This window comes from Cherax quadricarinatus, chromosome 17 (genome assembly GCF_038502225.1).
Source record: "Cherax quadricarinatus isolate ZL_2023a chromosome 17, ASM3850222v1, whole genome shotgun sequence".
In the NCBI taxonomy this organism is placed as follows: Eukaryota; Metazoa; Arthropoda; class Malacostraca; order Decapoda; family Parastacidae; genus Cherax; species Cherax quadricarinatus.
Genome location: NC_091308.1, coordinates 5,113,994 through 5,140,898, shown reverse-complemented (window position 1 = coordinate 5,140,898; position 26,905 = coordinate 5,113,994). Strand labels below are relative to the sequence as shown.

General features: G+C 41.4%; 1 protein-coding gene across 2 annotated transcripts in view; it reads left to right on the top strand.

The window, feature by feature from the left end:
- LOC128686394 (kinesin heavy chain) overlaps nucleotides 1–26,905 on the top strand; it is a 609,520-nt gene that overhangs the window by 450,351 nt on the left and 132,264 nt on the right. For both annotated transcript variants that reach the window (XM_070085754.1, XM_070085756.1), the window contains exons 3-4: nucleotides 294–395; nucleotides 20,864–20,989. In XM_070085754.1, coding sequence (XP_069941855.1) covers nucleotides 294–395; nucleotides 20,864–20,989 — 228 coding nt within the window. The remainder of the gene's footprint in view (nucleotides 1–293; nucleotides 396–20,863; nucleotides 20,990–26,905) is intronic.

Here is a 26,905-nt window from a genome sequence, read left to right as displayed (position 1 = left end):
CTCTCGTGTCTTACTTCTGTTACCTTGTCATAAAACTCCAGAAGGTTTGTGACACAGGATTTGCCTTCCATGAACCCATGCTGGTTTTCATTTATAATCTTGTTCTGTTCCAGGTGTTCCACCACTCTCCTGATAATCTTCTCCATGACTTTGCATTGTGTGTGTGTGTGTGTGTGTGTGTGTGTGTGTGTGTGTGTGTGTGTGTGTGTGTGTGTGTGTGTGCGTGCGCGTGCGTGCGTGCGTGTGTGCTCTGCTGTACACTGAACCTGCACTAACACATGTCTCCTCAACAGATGTGCTCAACGGTTACAATGGCACCATCTTCGCTTACGGACAGACTTCCTCAGGCAAGACCCACACCATGGAAGGAAAACTGGGCGACCCTACCTGGCAGGGTAAGTGATACACCTCCCTGTCACCCTTCCTGGTGGATCCCACCTGGCAGGGTAAATGATAAACCTCCCTGTCACCCTTCCTGGTGGATCCCACCTGGCAGGGTAAGTGATACACCTCCCTGTCACCCTTCCTGGTGGATCCCACCTGGCAGGGTAAGTGATACACCTCCCTGTCACCCTTCCTGGTGGATCCCACCTGGCAGGGTAAGTGATACACCTCCCTGTCACCCTTCCTGGTGGATCCCACCTGGCAGGGTAAGTGATACACCTCCCTGTCACCCTTCCTGGTGGATCCCACCTGGCAGGGTAAGTGATACACCTCCCTGTCACCCTCCCTGGTGGACCCCACCTGGCAGGGTAAGTGATACACTCTTGTCACTCCTGGTGGTCCCCACCCGGCAGAGTATGTGATACACCCCTCTGTCACCCTTCCTGGGAGAACCTGCCTGGCAGGGTATGTGATATAACCCCCTCTCACCCTCCCTGGCAGGATAACACATTCTTTTTCACCCTCAGTGTGTGATCCTTCCTGGTAGGGTAAATTATCAAATATGGCAGAGTTGGCCCTACTCTCCCTATCTGAGCCACCCCACTCCACAGGGTAGGATCAACCACTCCCCCCACCAGGAAGGGCAGGTTCTGCACCCCACCTCACCCCTCCCTGAAGTTCCCCACCAGGAAGGGCAGGTTCTGCACACCACCTCATCCCTCCCTGAAGTCCCCCACTACTAGGGAAGTAGTGGGGGACTTCAGTATCTTAACCTTCGGTATCTTAATCTTCGGTATCTTAACCTTCTCCAGCCAGGAGGATGTTAGTTATACCTATTAAGGATAACCAGTATATATTCCTTCATTACATGTCTTTGTTTGATCACAGCGTCCCCTTCAATGGGGAGGAGACGATCTTGATGCTGCTCTAGGAATTTGAGGCTACCCCTTTTTCCTCAGTCAAACATAATGTAAAACCCCTACTGGTTTATCGCTTCCCTATGAATATAAAAATATTAATCACAGCTTCTGATTGAAAGGCAAAGTGCTGGTGAGACTTTATTACCAAGATTAATAAAATAGTCCCTCAGAACAGAAGCTTTATTACCAAGATCAATAAGCTGGTCACCACAGCAGACCATGACTTTATTAAGTCAACGTGTGACTCGAAGATATCTTTATCAAATTATTATAAAGATTACCAAGTTAGTCCCTTCAATGGAGGTGCCTTAATAAATGTATAAGGCTCTTGATCCAAAGAAATGAACCTATTCTCCCCTTCCCTGGATCAAATTTAATTACCTCCGAATTCCCTGGGTATGTGTTGCCTGTACGAATTTAGTGTTAGATATATAAGAACATAAGAAACAAGGAACACTGCAACAGGCCTACTGACCCATGCGGAGCAGGTCCATGTCCCCCCCCGGATTAGACCAATGACCCCCCCGGATTAGCCCAATGACCCCCCCCCCCCGGATTAGCCCAATGACCCACCCAGTCTGATCATCTCCATTCAAGGATGGAGCACTGCACCAGACCCAGCAGCACAAGCTAGTCAGGTCCAACTCACACCCACCCACACCCACTCATGTATTTATCTAACCTGAGATTAAGACACATGTGCAACACCTGGGTATCTTTATTGTAGACGTTTCGCCATCCAGTGGCTTTATCAATACAAATTCTAGGACATAACTTGAAGACAGCAGAACTATGTACAGAAGATGAGGTAATCAGTCCCTCAACCTCGGAGTAGGTGCGAAGAGCACCATAGTCGTGGAGAATCTCCACACCTGTTAGTGTGGCTCAGTTTAATGAAGCCATTAACAGCACTTGTTAGTGTGGCTCAGTTTTAATAAGGCGAAGTGACTGTACGGGAAATTTTCCATTTCATATATATCAGAAAATTGAACTGAACTGAAAATTCAAGGATTATGAATCGACAAGTTTAAAATTAGAATGCTTCTCAGAAAAAAGATGTAGCTTTTAATAAAGTTGGTAGAATTACAATATGTAAAGTAAAAGGACACAAGTGCAACTAATGTGACATTTATTGTGGCAACGTTTCGCTCTCCAGGAGCTTTATCAAGCCATTACAAACAATACATGGACACAGAGGATATATAAAGGCTCAGAGTGAGGTGTAATACTAGTGAGGTACCATTTCGATGTTCACTAGTGGTAGTAGTAGTAGTGGTGGTAGTAGTAGTGGTAGTGACAAAAGTAATACAATATGGTAGAGCAATTAATTCGTACATGAGTAAAAGGATATAAAAGCTATTACTTGGGTAACATAAAAATAGGTTGGACAAATATAGACTGGAATGAGGCAGCTGGTTTCAGTGTTCACTCTCTGTGCTTTGTGTAGTATATCAGGAGAGACTATGTGATGGCAGGGTTTACTGTTTTCAGGAGGATTCTTGCTAAGACTTCGGAGATGGTGAAGCTGCCGTTGTTTTGTTTAATTGTATTCGAAACAGCGATCAGTGCTGATTCGAGGCACTTGCGTCTGCGGAAATTAGTTTCTTTGATCACTAATTGGGCGTCTCTGAATTTCATGAGATGATTGGTGGAATTTCGGTGTTGTACACAGGCGTTGTTCAAGTTATCGTTCCTACATGCGTAAATGTGTTCATTGAGGCGGGTGTCGAGGTTTCTAGCTGTTTCACCTACGTAAATCTTGTCACAGCCTCCACAGGGTATAGTGCAAACTCCTGCATTGACTGGTTCGTGGTGCTTGGATTTTGTCCTGGTTATATCCTTTATTGAAGTGGTAGAAGCGATGGCGACTCTGGTGTTAGCTTGTGAAAGTACTTTTGAGACGTTCAGTGCAACCTGGCTGTTGGGAAGAATTATAACTTTGCTGGGAGTGGTGTTGATGCGTGGAGAATTTATGATCTGAAGAGCTCTTTTCTTGCAGTCTTTGATGAAAAAAGAAGGAAAATGTAACTCAGTGAATGTTTGGTGAATGTATGTACACTCCTCGTCAAGAAACTCAGGACTACAAATTCGGTATGCTCTTAGGAAAAACCCGATGATGATGCCTCTTTTGGTCTTGGTATCTTGACTGGAATAGAAGTGTGTGAGATCATTTTTATTGGTGGGTTTCCGATAAACTTGAAATCTTAGGTTGTTGTCTACTTTGTGAATGAGGACGTCGAGGAAAGGTAGCTTGTCATTGGACTCTTCTTCTAGTGTAAACTGGATCGCTGGTTCAACTGCGTTAAGCCTTGCCTGAAGATCCCGTACATCAAAACGTTTTGGAGTTATTACGAGGACATCGTCCACGTAACGTAACCAAGTGACGCTTGAAGGGATGATGTTGGCGAAGTGTTCGGACTCTAGGTGTTCCATGTATAAGTTGGCTAGGACGGCACTTATGGGGGACCCCATTCCCATGCCGTAGGTTTGTTTGTAGACCTTCTTATTGAAAGAAAAACAGTTGAAATTAACACAGAGTTCAATTAAGTCAACAAAATCTCCGGGAGGTAGAGGAAGATTAAGGTCCTGATTGACTTTACGTCGTAGAACCTCGATGGCTTTTTTGGTAAGTACTTTTGTGATGTACGTTTTGATGTACGGGATCTTCAGGCAAGGCTCAACGCAGTTGAACCGGCGATCCAGTTTACACTAGAAGAAGAGTCCAATGACAAGCTACCTTTCCTCGACGTCCTCATTCACAAAGTAGACAACAACCTAAGATTTCAAGTTTATCGGAAACCCACCAATAAAAATGATCTCACACACTTCTATTCCAGTCAAGATACCAAGACCAAAAGAGGTATCATCATCGGGTTTTTCCTAAGAGCATACCGAATTTGTAGTCCTGAGTTTCTTGACGAGGAGTGTACATACATTCACCAAACATTCACTGAGTTACATTTTCCTTCTTTTTTCATCAAAGACTGCAAGAAAAGAGCTCTTCAGATCATAAATTCTCCACGCATCAACACCACTCCCAGCAAAGTTATAATTCTTCCCAACAGCCAGGTTGCACTGAACGTCTCAAAAGTACTTTCACAGGCTAACACCAGAGTCGCCATCGCTTCTACCACTTCAATAAAGGATATAACCAGGACAAAATCCAAGCACCACGAACCAGTCAATGCAGGAGTTTACACTATACCCTGTGGAGGCTGTGACAAGATTTACGTAGGTGAAACAGCCAGAAACCTCGACACCCGCCTCAATGAACACATTTACGCATGTAGGAACGATAACTTGAACAACGCCTGTGTACAACACCGAAATTCCACCAATCATCTCATGAAATTCAGAGACGCCCAATTAGTGATCAAAGAAACTAATTTCCGCAGACGCAAGTGCCTCGAATCAGCACTGATTGCTGTTTCGAATACAATTAAACAAAACAACGGCAGCTTCACCATCTCCGAAGTCTTAGCAAGAATCCTCCTGAAAACAGTAAACCCTGCCATCACATAGTCTCTCCTGTTATACTACACAAAGCACAGAGAGTGAACACTGAAACCAGCTGCCTCATTCCAGTCTATATTTGTCCAACCTATTTTTATGTTACCCAAGTAATAGCTTTTATATCCTTTTACTCATGTACGAATTAATTGCTCTACCATATTGTATTACTTTTGTCACTACTACTACTACTACCACTAGTGAACATCGAAATGTTACCTCACTCTGAGCCTTTATATATCCTCTGTGTCCATGTATTGTTTGTAATGGCTTGATAAAGCTCCTGGAGAGCGAAACGTTGCCACAATAAATGTCACATTAGTTGCACTTGTGTCCTTTTACTTTACATGTAGCTTTTAATAAGTATGGCTACAAAGGAATGGATGTTATGCATTTGACTAGAAATTTATCCAACGGATTATCAGGAGGACGCCTTCTATACCGTCCTGGCGAAATATTAAAAATTAATCCAGCCAAAATAGCATTGCAAATGACTAAAAACTGTGAATTGTCAGTTTTGGTTCGGATTATTCTAAATCAGCTGCAGCAAGAAGCACTCTCTCTCTCTCTCTCTCTCTCTCTCTCTCTCTCTCTCTCTCTCTCTCTCTCTCTCTCTCTCTCTCTCTCTCTCTCTCTCTCAACAAAATACCTATTTTAGGAAATGAATCGTGCAGTTTCATCATAAGATTTATATCCCACCAGTGTGCAGACCATTATTTTTTTCAGCCATTCATTATCTTCTCACCAGTCTGATAAAGGTTTAACCAGAGACATCCAGTTGTGGTATAAACCTCGGTAATATGTACCCACAAACTGGTTTACAAACACACATGAGCAAGCACTGGGATATATTAATTGGAAATCGTTTCAGTCCTGGGGCCTCGATCAAGGTCCCAGGTCCGAAACTTTTTTTGAATATATCCTAGTGTTTGCTCGTGTGTCTTTCTCAACACATCCAAATGTATTGTTTATCAGAACTGTTACCTGTTACAGCTTAAGTCATCACATTGGTCTAAACCGGGGGTTGACATGGACTTGCCCTGCATGGGCCAGTAGGCCTGCTGCAGTGTTCCCCTTTCTTATGTTTTTACATGGAAAATTTTTCTCCAGTTGAAGCGTCACACATTGAATTCTCCATATATTTCAGAATATAAAATAAAATGTTATTCTAAATAAGGTTAGGTTGGGGAAGGTTAGAATAAGTTAGGTACGGTTAGGTTAGGCTTTCTTTGGTTACGTTACGTTAAGATGAATTAGGTTAGGTAGGGTTAGATTGGTTTAGTTAGGTTAGCTTTCGATTAGCATTAGTTAGGTTAAAGTATATTTATCTGTGTTTACGTATATTGACTAGAATATAATGAAATATTAAGGACAGCACTCGTCTGCCAGCACTTATTTATATTGTATTATCTCCAGCGTGTATAATCTTCCTACCTCCTGAACATACGCAGTGCTGCGTTGTGTATGCATCTGATGTTTCGCTCTCCCTTACTCTAATACAAGAAAAAATTGTCTTTTCCTCTAATGAGTTTCAGACAAGAGTCGTGTTCGTGGAGCACTAGAACATGGTGAAAAGTGTTCATGAAACTCTAGAACATGGCGAAACATGTTCGTAAAGGACTAAAACATGACGAAACATGTTCATGGAGCACCTAATCATGGCATGTTCATGAAAGGCTAGAACATGACGAGACGTAAAGAACATGTTGATGACAGAAGATGAACTAGATATGTTCAGTATGGGAACCAAAACAATAAGAGATCCATGCAACAATAAGACAGCATGGAAGTCAAAACATTGAGGGACCCATGCAACAGACAGCATGGAAAGCACAGCAGCGACCCATACAATCTAAGCATAACAGTGACACATGTAATCATGGCACAACAGCGATCCGTGTAATGAAGGCACAACAGCGACCCATGCAGTCAACACAACAGTGGCCCATGCAGTCAAAGCACAACAGTGGCCCATGTAGTGAAGGCACAACAGCGACCCACGCAGTCAACACAAGTGACCCATGCAGGCAAGGCACAACAGCGACCCACGCAGCCATGACACAACAATGGACACTGGCAAGAGCTACACGCCGACCTGTCGTTTCTTAACTTCACAATTTGATATTTTTACTTGAAAGCTGAAAATGGAAGTTACTGGCCTTGACAGTCTGTGGGGATCTGATAAAATTTTAACTGACTTCCATCTCGACCAGAATCTTCAAACTGTCTCCTGGAAACCTCTGCTGGAACGTGTGGGGAGAAGTGTTGCTACTGGTATAAGTTGCTCCATTATTATATCATTGAAGCTGTGTGCGAGAGTAAGAGTTGAAACTACCTCTGTATGTCTGTATGTTACATCTTCATTTCAGAATCTTATACGTCTGTATATCTTTCTTTTCTGACATACAAAATACAAGAAGTAGATCACAAACTTTTACTTTGCAATGACGTTTTCGGAATTTTCTTTGGTCTTCTAAGCACCAGCTTCAGAAAATGTTCTAGAACAATATTTTCCTTTGATTTTCTTCCCTGTATTTCTTCTTTCTTCTGTACCAAACCTATAATGGTTCCATGTCCCATACATGGGTAAGCCCGATGTGGAACTAATATATATATATCTTGCACATGACGCTAGTAAAGACTAATAAACTGTAATATGCAGTAGGTTCGTAGACAGGAACCATCTGAGAGTAATATTGTTTACATGTTGAAATAACTGGTGCAACATTGTTTATACTTTGTTGAAGTAACTGGTGCAACATTGTTTATACCTTGTTGAAGTAACTGGTGCAACATTGTTTACACTTTGTTGAAGTAACTGGTGCAACATTGTTTATACTTTGTTGAAATAACTGGTGCAACATTGTTTATACTTTGTTGAAATAACTGGTGCAACATTGTTTATACTTTGTTGAAATAACTGGTGCAACATTGTTTATACTTTGTTGAAATAACTGGTGCAACATTGTTTATACTTTGTTGAAATAACTGGTGCAACATTGTTTATACTTTGTTGAAATAACTGGTGCAACATTGTTTATACTTTGTTGAAATAACTGGTGCAACATTGTTTATACTTTGTTGAAATAACTGGTGCAACATTGTTTATACTTTGTTGAAATAACTGGTGCAACATTGTTTATACTTTGTTGAAATAACTGGTGCAACATTGTTTATACTTTTAAAAATATGTTAGATGAATATTTTATTTCACACCGAGAGTGTTTGATCTGCCTTACAATCTTCTATAAACAAGGAGCCTCGTTTGAGATACAGTGGTTTGCTGTGTTCTTTTTTTTTTAATATCCTTGACTGATGGGATTTCGTTTTGAAATATTTATTTTGGTTTCCCCTGTAAGAGAAAGAAGGAAGTGGACTGGAAGGGAAGGAAAGAAGGTGGAATGGAAGAGGAAAGGACTTTTCTTAAGATTGATGGATTAAACATATCCACTTCAGGACTGATTACCTCACAGCCGTCCTCATCTTCCACTGCTCTTCTCTGTTTTGGAATGAAGAAACTACTGGCTGGCGAAACGCTTCCTCAATAAAGATTCTAGGGGCCAGAGACTGTTCAACCGCCTTCCAGCATACATAAGGGGGATTACCAATAAACCTCTGACTGTCTTCAAGAAAGCTTTGCACGGACACCTAAAGTCAGTACTTGATCAGCCGGGCTGTCGTTCATACGTCAGTCTACGTGCAGCCAGCAGTAACAGCCTGGTTGATCAGACCCTGATACACTGGGAGGTCTGGTCGCAGACCGGGCCGCGGGAGCGTTGATCCCCGAAATCCTCTCCAGGTATACTCCCAAATATTGCAAAAGTGTCTCATTCTTCAAACTGTAGGTTTTTTAGACAGTTTACACTGTCATTCTCCGGATCATCAAACATTCAGATATGTGAACCTTCCTGTCACTAGTGAGCTCAGGGAGGAGGAAAGCTCGTGTGGTTGACTTGGGATGCGACACCGGAAGAGTGAGAGGCACGGATCACATCACAGGACTCTGTTTACCGTGGACAAATATCGTATCTTGATACTGAATGATGCAACCTAAAAGAAAAACTTAATATTAGGTTCTTATCAAGGTATTGTAATGAGTTTCTAATCAAGGTCGGGTGACCCACCAAGGTAGGGTGACCCACCAAGGTAGGGTGACCCACCAAGGTCGGGTGACCCACCAAGGTCGGGTGACCCACCAAGGTAGGGTGACCCACCAAGGTAGGGTGACCCACCAAGGTAGGGTGACCCACCAAGGTAGGGTGACCCACCAAGGTAGGGTGACCCATCAAGATAGGGTGACCCACCAAGGTAGGGTGACCCACCAAGGTAGGGTGACCCACCAAGGTAGGGTGACCCACCAAGGTAGGGTGACCCATCAAGATAGGGTGACCCTCCAAGGTAGGGTGACCCACCAAGGTAGGGTGACCCACCAAGGTAGGGTGACCCACCAAGGTCGGGTGACCCACCAAGGTAGGGTGACCCACCAAGGTAGGGTGACCCACCAAGGTAGGGTGACCCACCAAGGTAGGGTGACCCACCAAGGTAGGGTGACCCTCCAAGGTAGGGTGACCCACCAAGGTAGGGTGACCCACCAAGGTAGGGTGACCCACCAAGGTAGGGTGACCCACCAAGGTAGGGTGACCCTCCAAGGTAGGGTGACCCACCAAGGTAGGGTGACCCACCAAGGTAGGGTGACCCACCAAGGTAGGGTGACCCACCAAGGTAGGGTGACCCACCAAGGTAGGGTGACCCACCAAGGTAGGGTGACCCACCAAGGTAGGGTGACCCACCAAGGTAGGGTGACCCACCAAGGTAGGGTGACCCACCAAGGTAGGGTGACCCACCAAGGTAGGGTGACCCATCAAGATAGGGTGACCCTCCAAGGTAGGGTGACCCACCAAGGTAGGGTGACCCACCAAGGTAGGGTGACCCACCAAGGTAGGGTGACCCACAAGGGTAGTGCCATATCTTAATAAAACACTAATAACAACTCAACTCTCCAGTGCCACATATTAAACATTTATGACCAGTCAAGTGAAAAACGCTACATTTATGATCGGTCAACTAACTAATGCCACGTATAGAACTAATCAACTAACCAGTGCCACGTATAGAACTAATCAACTAACCAGTGCCACATATAGGACTAATTAACTAACCAGTGCCACATATAGGACTAATTAACTAACCAGTGCCACATATAGAACTAATTAACTAACCAGTGCCACATATAGGACTAATTAACTAACCAGTGCCACATATAGGACTAACTAACAACTATCATTAACAAAAACGTTAAGAATCAGAAATTGTGAGGAATTACTCAGTTGAATAAAGCGTTAAAAACAGGTTGTGTTGATTATTCTTTAAATGTGGCACTGGTTAGTTAATTAGTCCTATATGTGGCAGTAAGTAAGTAAGTAAGTAAATTTATTCAGGTATACACAATACAGTTACATAGAATTATCATACATAGCAGCATATGTGTAGAGAACCTAGGATAACCCAAAAAAGTCAGACAGAATGGAAATAAGTCACTCTGTCTGACTTTTTTGTGTTATCCTAGGTTCTCAACACATATGCTGCTATGTATGATAATTCTATGTAACTGTATTGTGTATACCTGAATAAATTTACTTACTTACTTACTTACTGCCACATATAGGACTAATTAACTAACCAGTGCCACATTTAAAGAATAATCAACACAACCTGTTTTTAACGCTTTATTCAACTGAGTAATTCCTCACAATTTCTGATTCTTAACGATTTTGTTAATGATAGTTGTTCTTATCCGTAATTCCTATTATCCATAGTTCTTGTGTATTGTTCTTATTACCCATATTTTTAATTGCGTATTGTTCTTACCGTCAGTTCTTATCACGAATGTTATCTTATCTATGATTCGTATATTTCTTATATTCTGAATTTTTTTTTCTTAGTTATAATCCTCAAAAAAAAAATCTTCTCTCTCATCTCTTCTCTCTCTTCTCATCTATTTTTTTTTCAATTTTCCATTAGTTTTATCTCCCAGAGTTATTATCTATTATCGCTCGTGATTATTATCGTCCATATTTGTCTCTCATAGTTACTATCTCTAAGTTCTTATTTTCCATAATTATTATCTCCCATTAGTTTTTATCTCCCATAGTTCTTACATATCCCACAGTTGTTGCTACCCATAGTTGTTGCTACCCATAGTTGTTGCTACCCACAGTTGTTGCTACCCATAGTTGTTGCTACCCACAGTTGTTGCTACCCATAGTTGTTGCTACCCACAGTTGTTGCTACCCACAGTTGTTGCTACCCACAGTTGTTGCTACCCACAGTTGTTGCTACCCACAGTTGTTACTACCCACAGTTGTTACTACCCACAATTGTTGCTACCCACAGTTGTTGCTACCCACAGTTGTTGCTACCCACAGTTGTTGCTACCCACAGTTGTTGCTACCCACAGTTGTTGCTACCCATAGTTGTTGCTACCCATAGTTGTTGCTACCCACAGTTGTTGCTACCCACAGTTGTTACTACCCACAGTTGTTACTACCCACAGTTGTTACTACCCACAGTTACTACCCACAGTTGTTACTACCCACAGTTGTTACTACCCATAGTTGTTACTACCCATAGTTGTTAATACCCATAGTTGTTACTACCCACAGTTGTTACTACCCACAGTTGTTACTACCCACAGTTGTTGCTACCCACAGTTGTTACTACCCACAGTTGTTACTACCCACAGTTGTTACTGCCCACATTTGTTACTACCCACAGTTGTTACTACCCACAGTTGTTGCTACCCACAGTTGTTGCTACCCACAGTTGTTACTACCCATAGTTGTTACTACCCATAGTTGTTACTACCCATAGTTGTTACTACCCATAGTTGTTACTACCCATAGTTGTTACTACCCATAGTTGTTACTACCCATAGTTGTTACTTCTCATAGTTGTTACTTCCCATAGTTGTTACTACCCATAGTTGTTACTACCCATAGTTGTTACTACCCATAGTTTTTACTACCCACAGTTGTTACTACCCATAGTTGTTGCTACCCACAGTTGTTACTACCCACAGTTGTTACTGCCCACAGTTGTTACTACCCACAGTTGTTACTACCCATAGTTGTTGCTACCCATAGTTGTTGCTACCCATAGTTGTTACTACCCATAGTTGTTACTTCCCATAGTTGTTACTACCCATAGTTGTTACTACCCATAGTTGTTACTACCCATAGTTGTTACTGCCCACAGTTACTACCCACAGTTGTTGCTACCCACAGTTGTTACTACCCTTAGTTGTTACTACCCATAGTTGTTACTACCCACAGTTGTTACTACCCATAGTTGTTACTACCCATAGTTGTTGCTACCCATAGTTGTTACTACCCTTAGTTGTTACTACCCATAGTTGTTACTACCCACAGTTGTTACTACCCACAGTTGTTACTGCCCACAGTTGTTACTACCCACAGTTGTTGCTACCCACAGTTGTTACTACCCATAGTTGTTACTACCCATAGTTGTTACTACCCATAGTTGTTACTTCCCATAGTTGTTACTTCCCATAGTTGTTACTTCCCATAGTTGTTACTTCCCATAGTTGTTACTACCCATAGTTGTTACTACCCATAGTTGTTGCTACCCATAGTTGTTACTACCCATAGTTGTTACTACCCACAGTTGTTACTACCCACAGTTGTTACTACCCACAGTTGTTACTACCCATAGTTGTTGCTACCCATAGTTGTTGCTACCCATAGTTTTTACTACCCATAGTTGTTACTTCCCATAGTTGTTACTACCCATAGTTGTTACTACCCATAGTTGTTACTACCCATAGTTGTTACTACCCATAGTTGTTACTACCCATAGTTGTTACTACCCATAGTTGATACTACCCATAGTTGTTGCCACCCATAGTTGTTGCTATCCATAGTTGTTACTACCCATAGTTGTTACTTTCCATAGTTGTTACTACCCATAGTTGTTACTTCCCATAGTTGTTACTACCCTTAGTTGTTACTACCCATAGTTGTTACTACCCATAGTTGTTACTTCCCATAGTTGTTACTACCCACAGTTGTTACCCATAGTTGTTGCTACCCACAGTTACTACCCACAGTTGTTACTGCCCACAGTTGTTACTACCCACAGTTGTTACTACCCACAGTTGTTGCTACCCACAGTTACTACCCATAGTTGTTGCTACCCACAGTTGTTACTACCCACAGTTGTTACTTCCCATAGTTGTTACTACCCATAGTTGTTACTACCCATAGTTGTTACTACCCATAGTTGTCACTACCCATAGTTGTTACTACCCACAGTTGTTACTATCCATAGTTGTTACTACCCACAGTTGTTACTACATAGTTGTTGCTACCCACAGTTGTTGCTACCCACAGTTGTTGCTACCCACAGTTGTTACTACCCACAGTTGTTACTACCCATAGTTTGCTACCCACAGTTGTTACTACCCACGGTTGTTACTACCCATAGTTGTTACTACCCATAGTTGTTACTACCCATAGTTGTTACTACCCATAGTTGTTACTACCCACAGTTACTACCCACAGTTGTTACTACCCATAGTTGTTACTACCCATAGTTGTTGCTACTCACAGTTGTTACTACCCATAGTTGTTGCTACCCACAGTTGTTACTACCCACAGTTGTTACTACCCACAGTTGTTACTACCCATAGTTGTTACTACCCACAGTTGTTGCTACCCACAGTTGTTGCTACCCACAGTTGCTGCTACCCACAGTTGTTGTTACCCATAGTTGTTGCTACCCACAGTTGTTACTACCCATAGTTGTTGCTACCCACAGTTGTTACTACCCACAGTTGTTACTACGCACAGTTGTTACTACCCACAGTTGTTACTACCCATAGTTGTTACTACCCACAGTTGTTGCTACCCACAGTTGTTGCTACCCACAGTTGTTGCTACCCATAGTTGTTGCTACCCACAGTTGTTACTACCCATAGTTGTTGCTACCCACAGTTGTTACTACCCATAGTTATTATGTCCCTCAGATCAACTGAGAATTCATTAGGTACTTCGACATGACGGGAATTTCCAGTCCGGAATTAAAATGGAATTATTAATGGTAGTTATAATTTAATGGAGTAGGTGTCAAAGCCTTATGGATGAGTAGGGGATAGTCTCTAATAAAGAAGTAGTGAATAGCAGAGAATAGAAGAGTAGAGAATAGTCTAATAGAAAAGCAGGGAATAGTTTAACAGTAAGGTATTTTAGTGAAGAGGCGGGGCCAGGAGCTGTGACTTGACCCTTGCAACCATAATAGGTAAGTACAAAGAGGTAACTACGTGATACGAGTCAGTATGCGGTTTATGGTGTTTTATTGAGAATAACATGCAATAAACCAGCATATTGTGTCTTATTACCAAGTGTAAGACATTCTAAGCCAGGAACCAACACATGTAATACCTCCGGCAGTGAGATCATTCGCGTTTCGTCACTGCTGTCATAATCACTGCTCGTTTCAAATGTAATTTAGCTCTTACAGCCTGAAACTCCGTTCTTCCACCCATAACCACCCTTATTGCACTAGTCCGCAGCGCTTATTATCCGGTGGCACACGTTATGTATCTCCCTCTGGCCAGATGTAACGAGTTTATATACTCGGAGGAATTTAGGAGAAGTTGATATCAACGTAATTGATTGTCGTCGGCCAAACTTTCCGAGATTTTGCCACGGAAGCTGAAGATTATTATGGTTACGGATGTGACTGTCTGGGAGCCTGACTGCTACGAGATGAGGGCCGCGATTACAAGACGGAGAGTCGAGCCTTCATCCCCACACTCGTGGCTCGAATGACAACCACGGGTATTGTGGATCATGACACGTTATGATGTGACTGGAAAGGGCTTGTTCACCTCATAACTGTCTAGGAAAGTACTCAGTCGCCTCGTAACTGTCTAGGAAACTACTCAGTCGCCTCGTTTCTCTCAGGCTCGTTTAAATACATACTCTTAAAAAGTGTTACTTCCAATCTGTATGATACATTTCTGTATTCGTGTACCGATGAACATTTTGAAAGTGACACAAAATTAGCGTAATCCTCAAAATGCTTCGAGAAATGAAAGAAATCTTTAATAACAGCTGTTTGGGTCATTATATTTACAGATAAAAAAAAATTATCCACCCAGTATATACTGCCAGGCAACTGCAATGGTAGGAAGACATATATAAGATTTATTCAGAACATGGGGTTAACATTGACTTAGAATAAATAAAACGGTACGAACTATGGCTCTCTGTAATAACTAGTGCAACTAAAAGGTATTCAAGCAGAGGATAATAATAATAAAATAATAATAACGTGATAATAGCAATAATAATAATAATTATTATTATTAATAATTGACTGATTTCGTGTAGAGAGAGTTGTCATTAGGTAAGGAATATGTGTCTTGAATATTCTATGCACAGGGATAGCCAGCTATCTTATAAGGGTTGCTAGATATCTTAAAGGGATAGTCGGTTATCTTAATAAGATTGCTAGATATCCCATTTTAGTAGTTAACCATCTTACTGGTGTAGCTATCTTAGTGAGGTGGCCAGCTATCTTAACAGGCAAACCAGCCAACTTAATTAGGGATGCAGCTTAATAGGATGGCAAGGTATGTTAATGGGGTCAACAACTGTATAGAGTGGCCAGCTATCTTAATGGTAAGTAAGTTTATTCAGGTATACACAAATACAGTTACATAGAATTATTATACATAGCAGCATATGTGTAGAGAACCTAGGATAACCCAAAAAAGTCAGACACAGTGACTTATTTCCATTGGGGTTCTTTTACCTTATTATAATATAAAGGTTATAATATTTTCTTATTATTCTACAATGAAGATAACATCTTATTATCATACTAAAAAGACTATCTACTACACGAGGGTCATTAAGACTATCTACTATACGAGGGTCATTAAGACTATCTACTATACGAGGGTCATTAAGACTATCTACCATACGAGGGTCATTACTAGGAATAAGGTAAAATTTACACGTATGTTAGCTAAAAAATAGAAAATCATTCCCCTCCCTTTCTGTGGCTACATTCATCAGACACCTTTTGGCACTCTTCTTGAACTGGTTCATGCTATGACTGGCTTTGACATGTGCGGGTAGTCTGTTCCATTCCTTTATTGCTGTACAATAAAAGGTGTTTGAAGCCTGGCCACTGACTGTGGGTACTACAAAGTTGTGTTCTCTCCCCCTAGTACTATGATTGCTTTGGTTCCCAACCTTGACAAAATTGACAGCAAGATATTCTGGGGTGGTTGGCTATCTTAACAGGGTGGCCAGCTATCTGGAGTCTGCCTGAAAGCTGTTTGGGGGTTCAACGCCCCCTACGGCCCGGTCTATGACCAGGCCTCGCGGTGGATCAGGGTCTGATCAACAAGGATGCTGCTGCCGGACGCAGCACACACTCAAACGTGCCAACCACAACCCGGCTGGTCAGGTACCGACTTTAATTAACAGGACGGCAAGGTATCTTTAATGAGGTGGCCAAATTAACAAGGTGGCCACTTATCTTAACAAGGTGGCCAGCCATCTTAATTGGGGGCTAGACTGGGTTGCAAGACATCTTAAAAGGATAGCCAGCTATCTTAATAGCATTGCTAGACGTCTTAAAAGGATTGTTAGCTATCTTAATAAGGTTGCTAGTCATCTTAAAAAATAGCCAGCTATCTTAATAGAATTGCTAAGCATCTTCAAGGGATATCCAGTTATCTTAAAAGGGTAGCTAGAAATCTTCAAGGAATAGCCATATATCTTAAAAGGATTGCTAGACATCTCATTAGTTAGCTGTCTTACTGGCATAGCTTTCCATCTTAAAAGTATAATCAGCTAACTTAATGGGATAGCCAGCTATCTTTATAGGGTAGCTGACTAGTCTCAGGGCGTAGGATGGCTAAACAGCGTAATAGAGTAGATAGACATCTTAAATGGGTTGGCCATCTATCGTACTAACCCAGCTACATGTAATGGGATAGTCAGCTAAATTAATGGTTGGGATGGCTAGTTATCTTAGAGGTGACCAGCTACCCTAAAGAGGTGGTTAACTTTCTTAAGGAGGTGGCTAAATTAATGGGGTGGCCAGCTTAATAATGGCCAGTTATTTTCATGAGGTGGTCAGCTATCTTAATAGGGTGGCCATTTATCTTAATGAGGTGGCCAGCTATCTTAATAGGGTGGCCAGTTATCTTACTGGGGGCAATTTTTGCAATAGGATAGCCAGCTATCTTAATGGGGTGGCCAACTGTCTTAATAGGATGGTCACCTATCTTAATAGGATGGCCAGTTATCTTAATAAGATGGCCAGCTATTTTCATGGAGTAGGTGGCCAGCTGTTTTAACAGGGCGGCCGGATATCTAAATGGGGTGGCTATTTTTTGTCTTACTCTCACTGTTAGCTAGTAGGAGCTTGTCTTAAGATGAAATTAAAGTCGGATTTACCCGTGTAATAATTCCCCTTTTATGTAAACTTGTATTAATATATTATTAATTAGATTCCTGCACTTAGTATAGTGTGGCTATGATTTGTGTTTTGTCGTATATTTGTTGTGTTGTGGCTGGGGCGTGGTTGTAATGTGCGTGTAGTGTAGCTGTGACTTGGTTGTTGTGTAGGTGTGGTGAGAGTGGTGTGGTTGTAGTGTAGGTGTAGTGTGGTTGTAGTGTAGGTGGGGTGTGACAGTGATGTGGTTGTAGTGTGGTTTGTAGTGTGATTGTAATATAGGTGTAGTGAGGTTGTAGAGTAATTATAGTATGATTGTAGTGTAGGTGTAGTGTGGTTGTAGAGTAGGTGTGGCGTGACATTGATGTGGTTGCCGTGTGGTTGTGGTTGAATAATGGGAGTACAGTGTATATAACAGGTGTTTCTACCTAATGACTGAAGGGAGCGACAACTCCAGAATCAAAATATTATATCGGATCACAAGATGGGAAACAGACACAAATGCGGCATAATGCCATCCTTTATTGCCAACGTTTCGCCCACACAGTGGGCTTTATCAAGTCACAGACGTGTGCTCCTGCACACGAATGAACGCAATAGTCTCACCATGTTTGTATATAATCCTCACGGAATGTTCAACGATATACACTACTCATTGCAGATCAGGCTCTCGACTGCAGACTTGAAGAACGTAAGAGGTCTGCGTTTTAATACAAAGTTGAGTATTATCTTCAGTTTGGTAATTTGCATATCTCCATGAACTTCCTGCGGGTTATGGGTAAACGTAAATAGAGTTGCGAACTGGCTGATGCTTGAATAGAAACCAGTCTGCTGGGGCTACTCTTCCTCGAGGAAGCCAAGGCACGGAAATCTTTCAAGAAAGTTATACGTGCTTTTATAATAACCTCCAAAGCTCTATGGTGAATATTGCTCCCACAATTTCTCGAGTATACTAATGAACATGACCAACAACTACATGCACAGAGTTCATTATTGCTAGATGGTGTTGCTGAAGGGTATGTGAAGCATTGTCAAATTAACTGCTCCCAAATAGCAATGGCATTCTACATTAAAGGAAACCTGGATATATCTACTACTGGAGGAATTTCCCTGGAAATGGTCACTATTCTGATTGTGTTCACCTGGTCACAGCGAGGTTAATGGCACCCACACTCATTGACATGCATGGTGCCATTTTTCATGAGGTACAATCACTACAACTAATTGCGATGAGCACCCATTAACATTACCGAAATGCATCAACTCGCACTTCGGATTCTTCGTGTTTTACATAAAAGGAATTTTGCTATAAAACGATCGTCAGGAAAGTTTAATAAAGTCGGTCATGACCAAGCTCAAAATTGGCTGAACAGCTCTGGTAAAAGAGTCTGTGGCATATTAAGCATCACACGGACCATCCTCCCTCTGCCCTAGCGAAATAATCTCTCTTGCAATATAAGATATCTGATCTCTGGTGATACAAGAATAATGTTTGAAATGTTGTTGCTGATAGTGAAGGAACCTCAATTAGAAGGCAGAGGACAACAAATTGAAAAACAAAGTTCTCTCTCTTTTGAAGATAATTCGTGTTTTTTACCGTCACAGATCTTTGGGATATTTTGTAAAGCACAGGTACGAAAGACACGGCAACAGAAGAAATTCAGGAATCTCTACTGAAACCCGAATATTTAAGTCAGGAAAGGTCAGACAATTTTGTCGAACGAAGGACTGGATTTTGCCGAGGAAGTGGCTAGTTTATTGTGCACCCCATATCCATCCTGTGGATGATAGCGCAAAAGCATATGAATGTACAAAAGGCCTAAAAGTACATCTGGATTTATATCTGCAGTTACTTATCTGTTGAAAGCATATTTAGGAAATTTGCTTATTATATTTGGTATCTTATTTTCATTAATAAGATATCTTGACATATCACATAGGTTATTATACTATTTCTATATTCCTCAATGAGTGGACAATTAAGCACATAGTGGTTAAGATAGTGACCATAGGGTTGACTACATACTATGCATTTGGTTTGATCATCATCTGCGTCTCCCAACTGCCAGAAGCACTTGTAACCAAGACTAGCCTGGCCACTACAACATCAGTCAGTCTGTTCACATTGCAAGTTTCTCCATAAACTTACTGATGTACGTTCATGATATTTTAGTGGGTTATAGATCTGCTCAGCTTCTAATTGCATTCCTATAACATTCATTTATTAGCTTTCCATAGACCACGAGTTGAGAACCAATGTCTTAGGCCAATAGTTACATTTGGAAAACCAGGGAAGTATGTTGCTGAATATGTCTTAGTAAAAACATCTATTATTTGTATTCGTAAGGCCTTGGTAAACATTCTAGTGGATGTATATATATAAATGTGTGTGTGTGTTTAACAATTCGCAAACGGGCGAATTTTTTATAAACATTACCTCTCGGTCCACAGCAGGATTCGAAACCTAGTTGTAGGTGAGATCCTTAAGGAGACGTAGACAAGGGCAATATATTTTTAACAAGTCTGTTCTGTACATCCATTTTATTTTTTTTAATGAAAGGGCGTCTGAGGATTAGGTTGAGATACATTTACAAAATTTCACTGTGAAAAAATTAAGATGTTTAAAGAGAGCTGGAAATTATCATGATTTAATATGTTCTGTTACAGAAAGAAACAGCAGCGTCTCGTGTAACCTCAACTGATAATCACCCTTCTCACTGATTTTTAAATTCATTTTATCAACATCTGATTTTTTTTCTCGTGGTTCAGGAATTATGGCCGTCTTAATGTTACTCAATGCATATTAAATGTCTTTTTATGGTCATTGCATGTAATTACATGAACATGAAGTTTAGTAAGGATCTTAGTATGAATGGGCTGTTTTAGCCCTTGTACAGCTGGTAACGCACTAGCCTAGTTTTCTGACTGTCGCTTCGCAGGTTCGAATCCTACCGACCCCTGATTATTATTATAATCAAGGGGGAAGCGCTAAACCCGGAGGATTATACAGCGCCTGGGGGGGGGATGTGGAAGGCATTCAGGCTTAATTCGGGGAACTGGAGCACAGATCCAATTCCCTAAATCAAGAGCCCCTCACCAACATCAAGGAACCTTCCTTGAGGGGCACCGACCCCTGAGTTAAACTATATATATAATGTGTCATTTATGACTATAATGTGAAATTGTAATGAATTAAGTTGACAATATGAGGAACTTTATGGAATAATACGCTTTGTCAGCTTCTTTGCTTTTCATTTCTTTGATAAGGTTCCACTAATTTATTTTTAAGCTGAAAAGTTTCACTTGAAAAAGTTTTAAGCATGGTCTAGAGTATTTATATTAACTGCTTTTCATACTGTATCTTCACCGTCTACTCCTCAAAATATGAGACAAAACTCGCCTAGGTTTCGATCCAGGACCGATATGAAAAACGTGCGACTTGGTAAATAGTTCAGGGCTCTCCAGAACGTCGTCTAGTTTCGTCTCCAATTTCTGAGATAGATGTAAATTCTTTTAGTTACGATATTATTACTTATTCTTTTGTTCCTCCTCAGGTATCATCCCGAGGATCGTACATGACATCTTCAACCACATCTACAATATGGAAGAGGCGCTCGAGTTCCACATCAAGGTGTCGTACTTCGAGATTTACATGGACAAGATCAGAGACTTACTCGATGGTGAGTACCTTAATTAGTATATATTAAGGGAAGGGATCATTTAAGAAGGAATATATATATATATATATATATATATATATATATATATATATATATATCTATATATATATATATATATATATATATATATATATATGAATGTGAAACAGAAACTTGTAATTGTTTTACACGTCGGCCGCCGTCGGTGACCAAAAAAAAAAAAAAAGAAAAAACTTATCATTCAACATTTTCACCATCACTCATACATAATCACTGTGTTTGCAGAGGCGCTCAAAAGACAGGTTAGAAGTCCCTTCAAACTGCCAGTATCACAATGTCCTAGAAAATCACCCTACCTTTGTGTGTGTGTACTCACCTATTTCTGGCTGGAGGTATGTGTGTGTGTGTATGTGCGGGTATAAGGGTGAACGATAAGGTTGTGTTGATTACCTGGAGGTAATGTACTGGAGCAACCAGGCTTCACTGTGTACCATAGTGAATATTACGAAGAAGATATCTCTGTAGCCGTAGTGGTGATGACGGGAGTCCTTGTCCTTTCCCTCTGCTGAGTCCTGACTGCTGCTGCTGCTACTGACCAACCTGCCTCCTCCTCCTCCTCCTCCTCCTCCTCCTCCTCCTCCTTCCCCCCTCCTCCTTCCCCCTCCTCCTTCCCCCTCCTCCTTCCCCCTCCTCCATCCCCCTCCTCCTTCCTCCTCCTCCTCCTCCTCCTTCCCCCATCCTCCTTCCCCCTCCTCCTTCCCCCTCCTCCTCCCCCCTCCTCCTCCTTCCCCTCCCCCTCCTCTTCCCCCTCCTCCTCCTCCTCCTCCTCCTCTTCCCCCTCCTCCCCAATCCTTTCCCTCAGCTGCTGCTCCTGGTGCATCTGCCATAAAAATGGAAATGAGTGTACACAATCCTAGAGTTATTTTTTATCAGCCTCGTGTAGTGTCAGGCGCTAACAGTGTTATGCTCATGAGTCACACATGACACACCTTCACTACCCACTGTCTCGCACATAACACACCTTCACTACCCACTGTCTCACACATAACACACCTTCACTACCCACTGTCTCGCACATGACACACCTTCACTTCTCACATTCCACACAGCCTGCCTCCGACTCCACACATCATATACCATGACGACAATCACCTGTCATATACCATGACGACAATCACCTGTCATATACCATAACGACAATCACCTCTCATACAATAAGAATCACCTCTCATATACCATGACAACAATCACCTGTCACATACCATGACAATCACGTGTCATATACCATGACGACAATCACCTGTCATATACCACAACAATCACCTCTCATATACCATGACAACAATCACCTCGCATATATCATGACAACAATCACCTTTCATATACCATGACAATCAGTTGCCATATACATGACAACAATCACCTGTCACATACCATGACAACAATCACCTGTCATATACCATGACAACAATCACCTGTCATATACCATGACAACAATCTCCTGTCATATACCATGACAACAATCACATGTCATATACCATGACAACAATCACATGTCATATACCATGACAACAGTCACCTGTCATATGCCATGACAACAGTCACCTGTCATATGCCATGACAAGTCACCTGTCATATGCCATGACAACAGTCACCTGTCATATGCCATGACAACAGTCACCTGTCATATACCATGACAACAGTCACCTGTCATATACCATGACAAGTCACCTGTCATATACCATGACAACAATCACCTGTCATATACCATGACAACAATCACCTGTCATATACAATGACAACAATCACCTGTCATATACAATGACAACAATCACCTGTCATATACCATTACAACAATCACCTCTCATATATCATGACAACAATCGCCTTTCATATACCATGACAATAATCAGCTGTCACATACATGACAATCACCTGTCACATATGACAACAATCGCCTGTCATACACCATGACAACAATCACCTGTCATATACCATGACAACAATCACCTGTCATATACCATGACAACAATCACCTGTCATATACCATGACAGCAATCACCTGTCATGTTTAATGAGATTATTTGGCAATGCTGGTAGCGGGGTGTAAATGATAAACGTCTTCGGAGGCTTCTTACTTTATTTGTAATGTCATGGTGGGTACACAGGCTTGTGTGTTGTGCCCATGGCCCAGGAGGGCCATCCCACGAGAGGGAGAACTAGTAGGCCTTCTGTCTTGCTGCTAGGCCGCTGTGAGAGTGGCTTGGTAACCCACGTGGCTCGTAGATCCATGTGACATCGCCCACACCCCACGTGGCGTCGGGATCCATGTGGTGTTGTGAGCTATGTGGCATGCTGATCCACATGGCTTGCTGATCCACGTGGCTTTCTGATCCACGTGGCTTGCTGATCCACGTGGCTTGCTAATCTATGTGGCATGCTGATCCACGTAGCTTCGAGTGGCCTCGGGCACTCGGATACACAGCTCTGGTGACCATTTCACACGGAAAACAGCAGAAAACACAGCAGAGGGAGTGATGCACATAGTGGTGGTAGGCTGGTGAGGTGTGAGTAGGGCGAGTGTGGGTGAGGCGAGGAAACGGCCACTTCCTCTCCCTCCTACAAACACGTGGAGAAACTCGCACTGGACGCAGAAATCACCACAAAACTCACCTCTGGCTTGCTGAAACAGCTGTGCTGAGCTGAACAACAGCAGCAACATACAAGTGATGCTGAACACGTGACTTGAGAAACAGCGTGGGACGCTGTGGCATGGGGTCACTGGGACTCCACTTACAATTCTCGAAGAAATTCGGTAAATTTCGGCTGGATCCTGCTTGTACCTGTGTCTGGATGCTGAAACGTGCAGACACGACATCAGGATAACTCATTGAGAGATGGATGCTTTTTGTATAGGGTGATAAAGTGAAGATGACTTCATACCTCTTCATTCCTCTCTCCGGGCAAACACAACTGCTGCGACCACCGCTGCTACCAATGTTTAATGCGATTAATTGGTGATGCTGAAAGCGGGTGCATGAATGATAAACGTCTTCGGAGGCTTCTTTTTGCTTTGCAAATGTAGTAGTGGCTGGTACACAGGCTTGTGTGTTGTGTCCATGGCCCGGGCAGGGCCATCCCACGAGAGGAGAGAGCTACTAGGCCTTCTGCCTTGCTGCTAGGCCGCTGTGAGAGTGAGAGTGTGTGGGACCAGCTTCCCACAGACCTGGAGCAGGCCCAGAGGGCAGCACCTTAGTGCCGCTAAATATGAACTAAGCTGGCAGACAGCATAAGCTGTCTGTGCAGACAGTACAGGCTGTCTACAGTCATATACCATGACAATCACGTGTCATATACCATGACAATCACCTGTCATATACCATGACAACAATCACCTGTCATGTAATATGACAACAATCACTTGCCATATACTATGACAATCACCTGCCATATACCATGACAACAATCACCTGTCATATACCATGACAACAATCACCTGTCATATACCATGATAACAATCACAACGACTACTACAACAATGACGATAAGGACAAAGACGACAACAGCAACAATAACAATAGAAATCAGCGACTTTAATATCATAATTATTATTATTATTATTATTATTATTATTATTATTATTATTATTATTATTATTATTATTATTTATATCTGAAGAGGAACTTTAAGAGGTTGCCTGAATTTTGTTCCTTTGTTTGGTACTTTTGGATTTTATTTTGCTCATAAATGGAAAATGTCTCATCGAAGGGGATCGCAAATTCCTAGAACAACTGACGTGTTCACGTTCTCTGTGACCGGAATTATTGAACCCATTCCCAGCATCCTGGAATGGCTCAGATAATTTACAAAGTTCTCAGTGCTGGAACCTCAAACATTCACAGACGGAGCTAAAAATTTCGACGACAGAGGAGAGTGAAATGCAAGTGTGTCGGTGCAAGTCTGATCATTTTGTGTGTACAACAGTGAAGACTACGGTGCTCTTCACCACCTCCAAGGTTGAGGGGCTGAGTACCTCATCTTTTTACATAGTTCTACAGACTTCCAGTTATGTCCTTTAATTTGTATTGATAAAGCCACTGGATGGCGAAACGTCTACAATAAAGATACCCAGATGTTGCACATGTGTCTATTTTTCAGTTTTCGGTTTACCTGTTTTGAAAGGTTCCGGTATTTTAATGGCGGCTGCGTCTTAGCGCCAAGATAATTCCTAGGGGCCCGGTATTAAATTTTCGGTGCAGCATATGCATGAAATCGAAAAAAAAAATGAAAAATTAGTTAATCTTATAAAAAAATAGTCATAAAATCTAAAAACAGTTTTGTTGAAATCTCATTTCTATACGATATTTATAAAGTGAAGAATTGTAACTATATAATGTGATGTGATGACGTCATAGGCCTTCCATTCCTCAATGCGTAATGAATTTTTGGTATTTTACCATTTTTCTTCTACGTTAATTATTTTCAAATCACCATTTGGAATCATTACAAAGTGAGAGGAGTTTCCTTCTTGTCAGGGAGGAGCTGAGAGGCATTTTAATCTTGATTCAGGTGACTACAGTTAAAATATCAAGAACTCCAATGGAAAAAAAAGTCACGATATCTGAATTTCTCTGGGTTATCCAAATTTACACTATGAATGATAATTGTGCATGTACCTAAATAAATTTACACGATGTTGTGAGGAGAGTAAGTTTATTCAGGTATACACAAATAGTTACATAGCAGCATATGTGTAGAGAACCTAGGATAACCCAAAAAAAAAGTCAGAGACTTATTTCCACTAGGCGCGTTGAAAAAAATTATTTTTTTTTTTTCAGTTTTTAATATTTTCATTCTTCCATCTATTAAACGTTTGGCGAAAATAAATAAATAAGAAGAATAAGTTGCATTTGAACGTGATGTAGACAGCTATATTAGATGATATCCAACATACCATGTATTGTGTGACGTACATTATTATTATTATTATTATAATCATGGGGGAAGCACTAAACCCGTAGGATTATACAGCGCCTATGGGGGGATGGAAGGCATTCAGGCTTAATTCAGGGAACTGGAGCACAGATCCAACTGGAGCACAGATCCAATTCCCTAGATCAAGAGCCCCTCACCAGCGTCAAGGAGCCTTCCTTGAGGGGTGTGTGACGTACAGAGACTCGCGCTCAGATGTGGGAGTATTTACCGTGCTCTCTGGTCCATAAACAACGAAGAAAATATTACGTACAGTTAAGGGTTAACTTCACTAAACATTCTCTCACATGCCACTCATCAATACCTTCACACACTTACTCTCAATCTCTCTCTCTCTCCCAATGATAATAATAATAATAATAATAATAATAATAATAATAATAATGAAAATCTGTACTTCAACAACATGTTTTCATATAAAACTTGCAACATATTCAATTCAATTCAATTTATTTATTTATTTATTTATTTATTTAGAAATTTTAGCACACAAACAGAGGTACAAAAAATACAGGTAAGAGCAGCATGCCAAAGCCACTTATATGCATAGCATTAATTCAGGTTTATTCTCTGTAAGGGAGCCAAGGCCGGGTCACCACTACTTGGAAAAGACCAGAGCCGGGAGAATACCGGCGAATAAAAAAAAAAGGTTTACAATGTGGGGTTTACAGGTTTTGGGTATTGTGTGGTTTACATGTTATAAAATACTAATTACAGAGGGGGCCACTAGGACACCTAGCATGGCTAGGCATTTTGAGCAGACTTAGATTAATTCTTAACATTAAATCCTTACAGATTATGGTATTAAGGCTAAGTGACTACATCATAATTTGTGAGTTTAGCAATGTGAATGCTTTTGTTTTGGCACAATACAAAGTGTCTATATTGGAGTATCATAGGCAAACTTATGACTAGTTAGGATTTATTATTTTAAGATTAAGATTA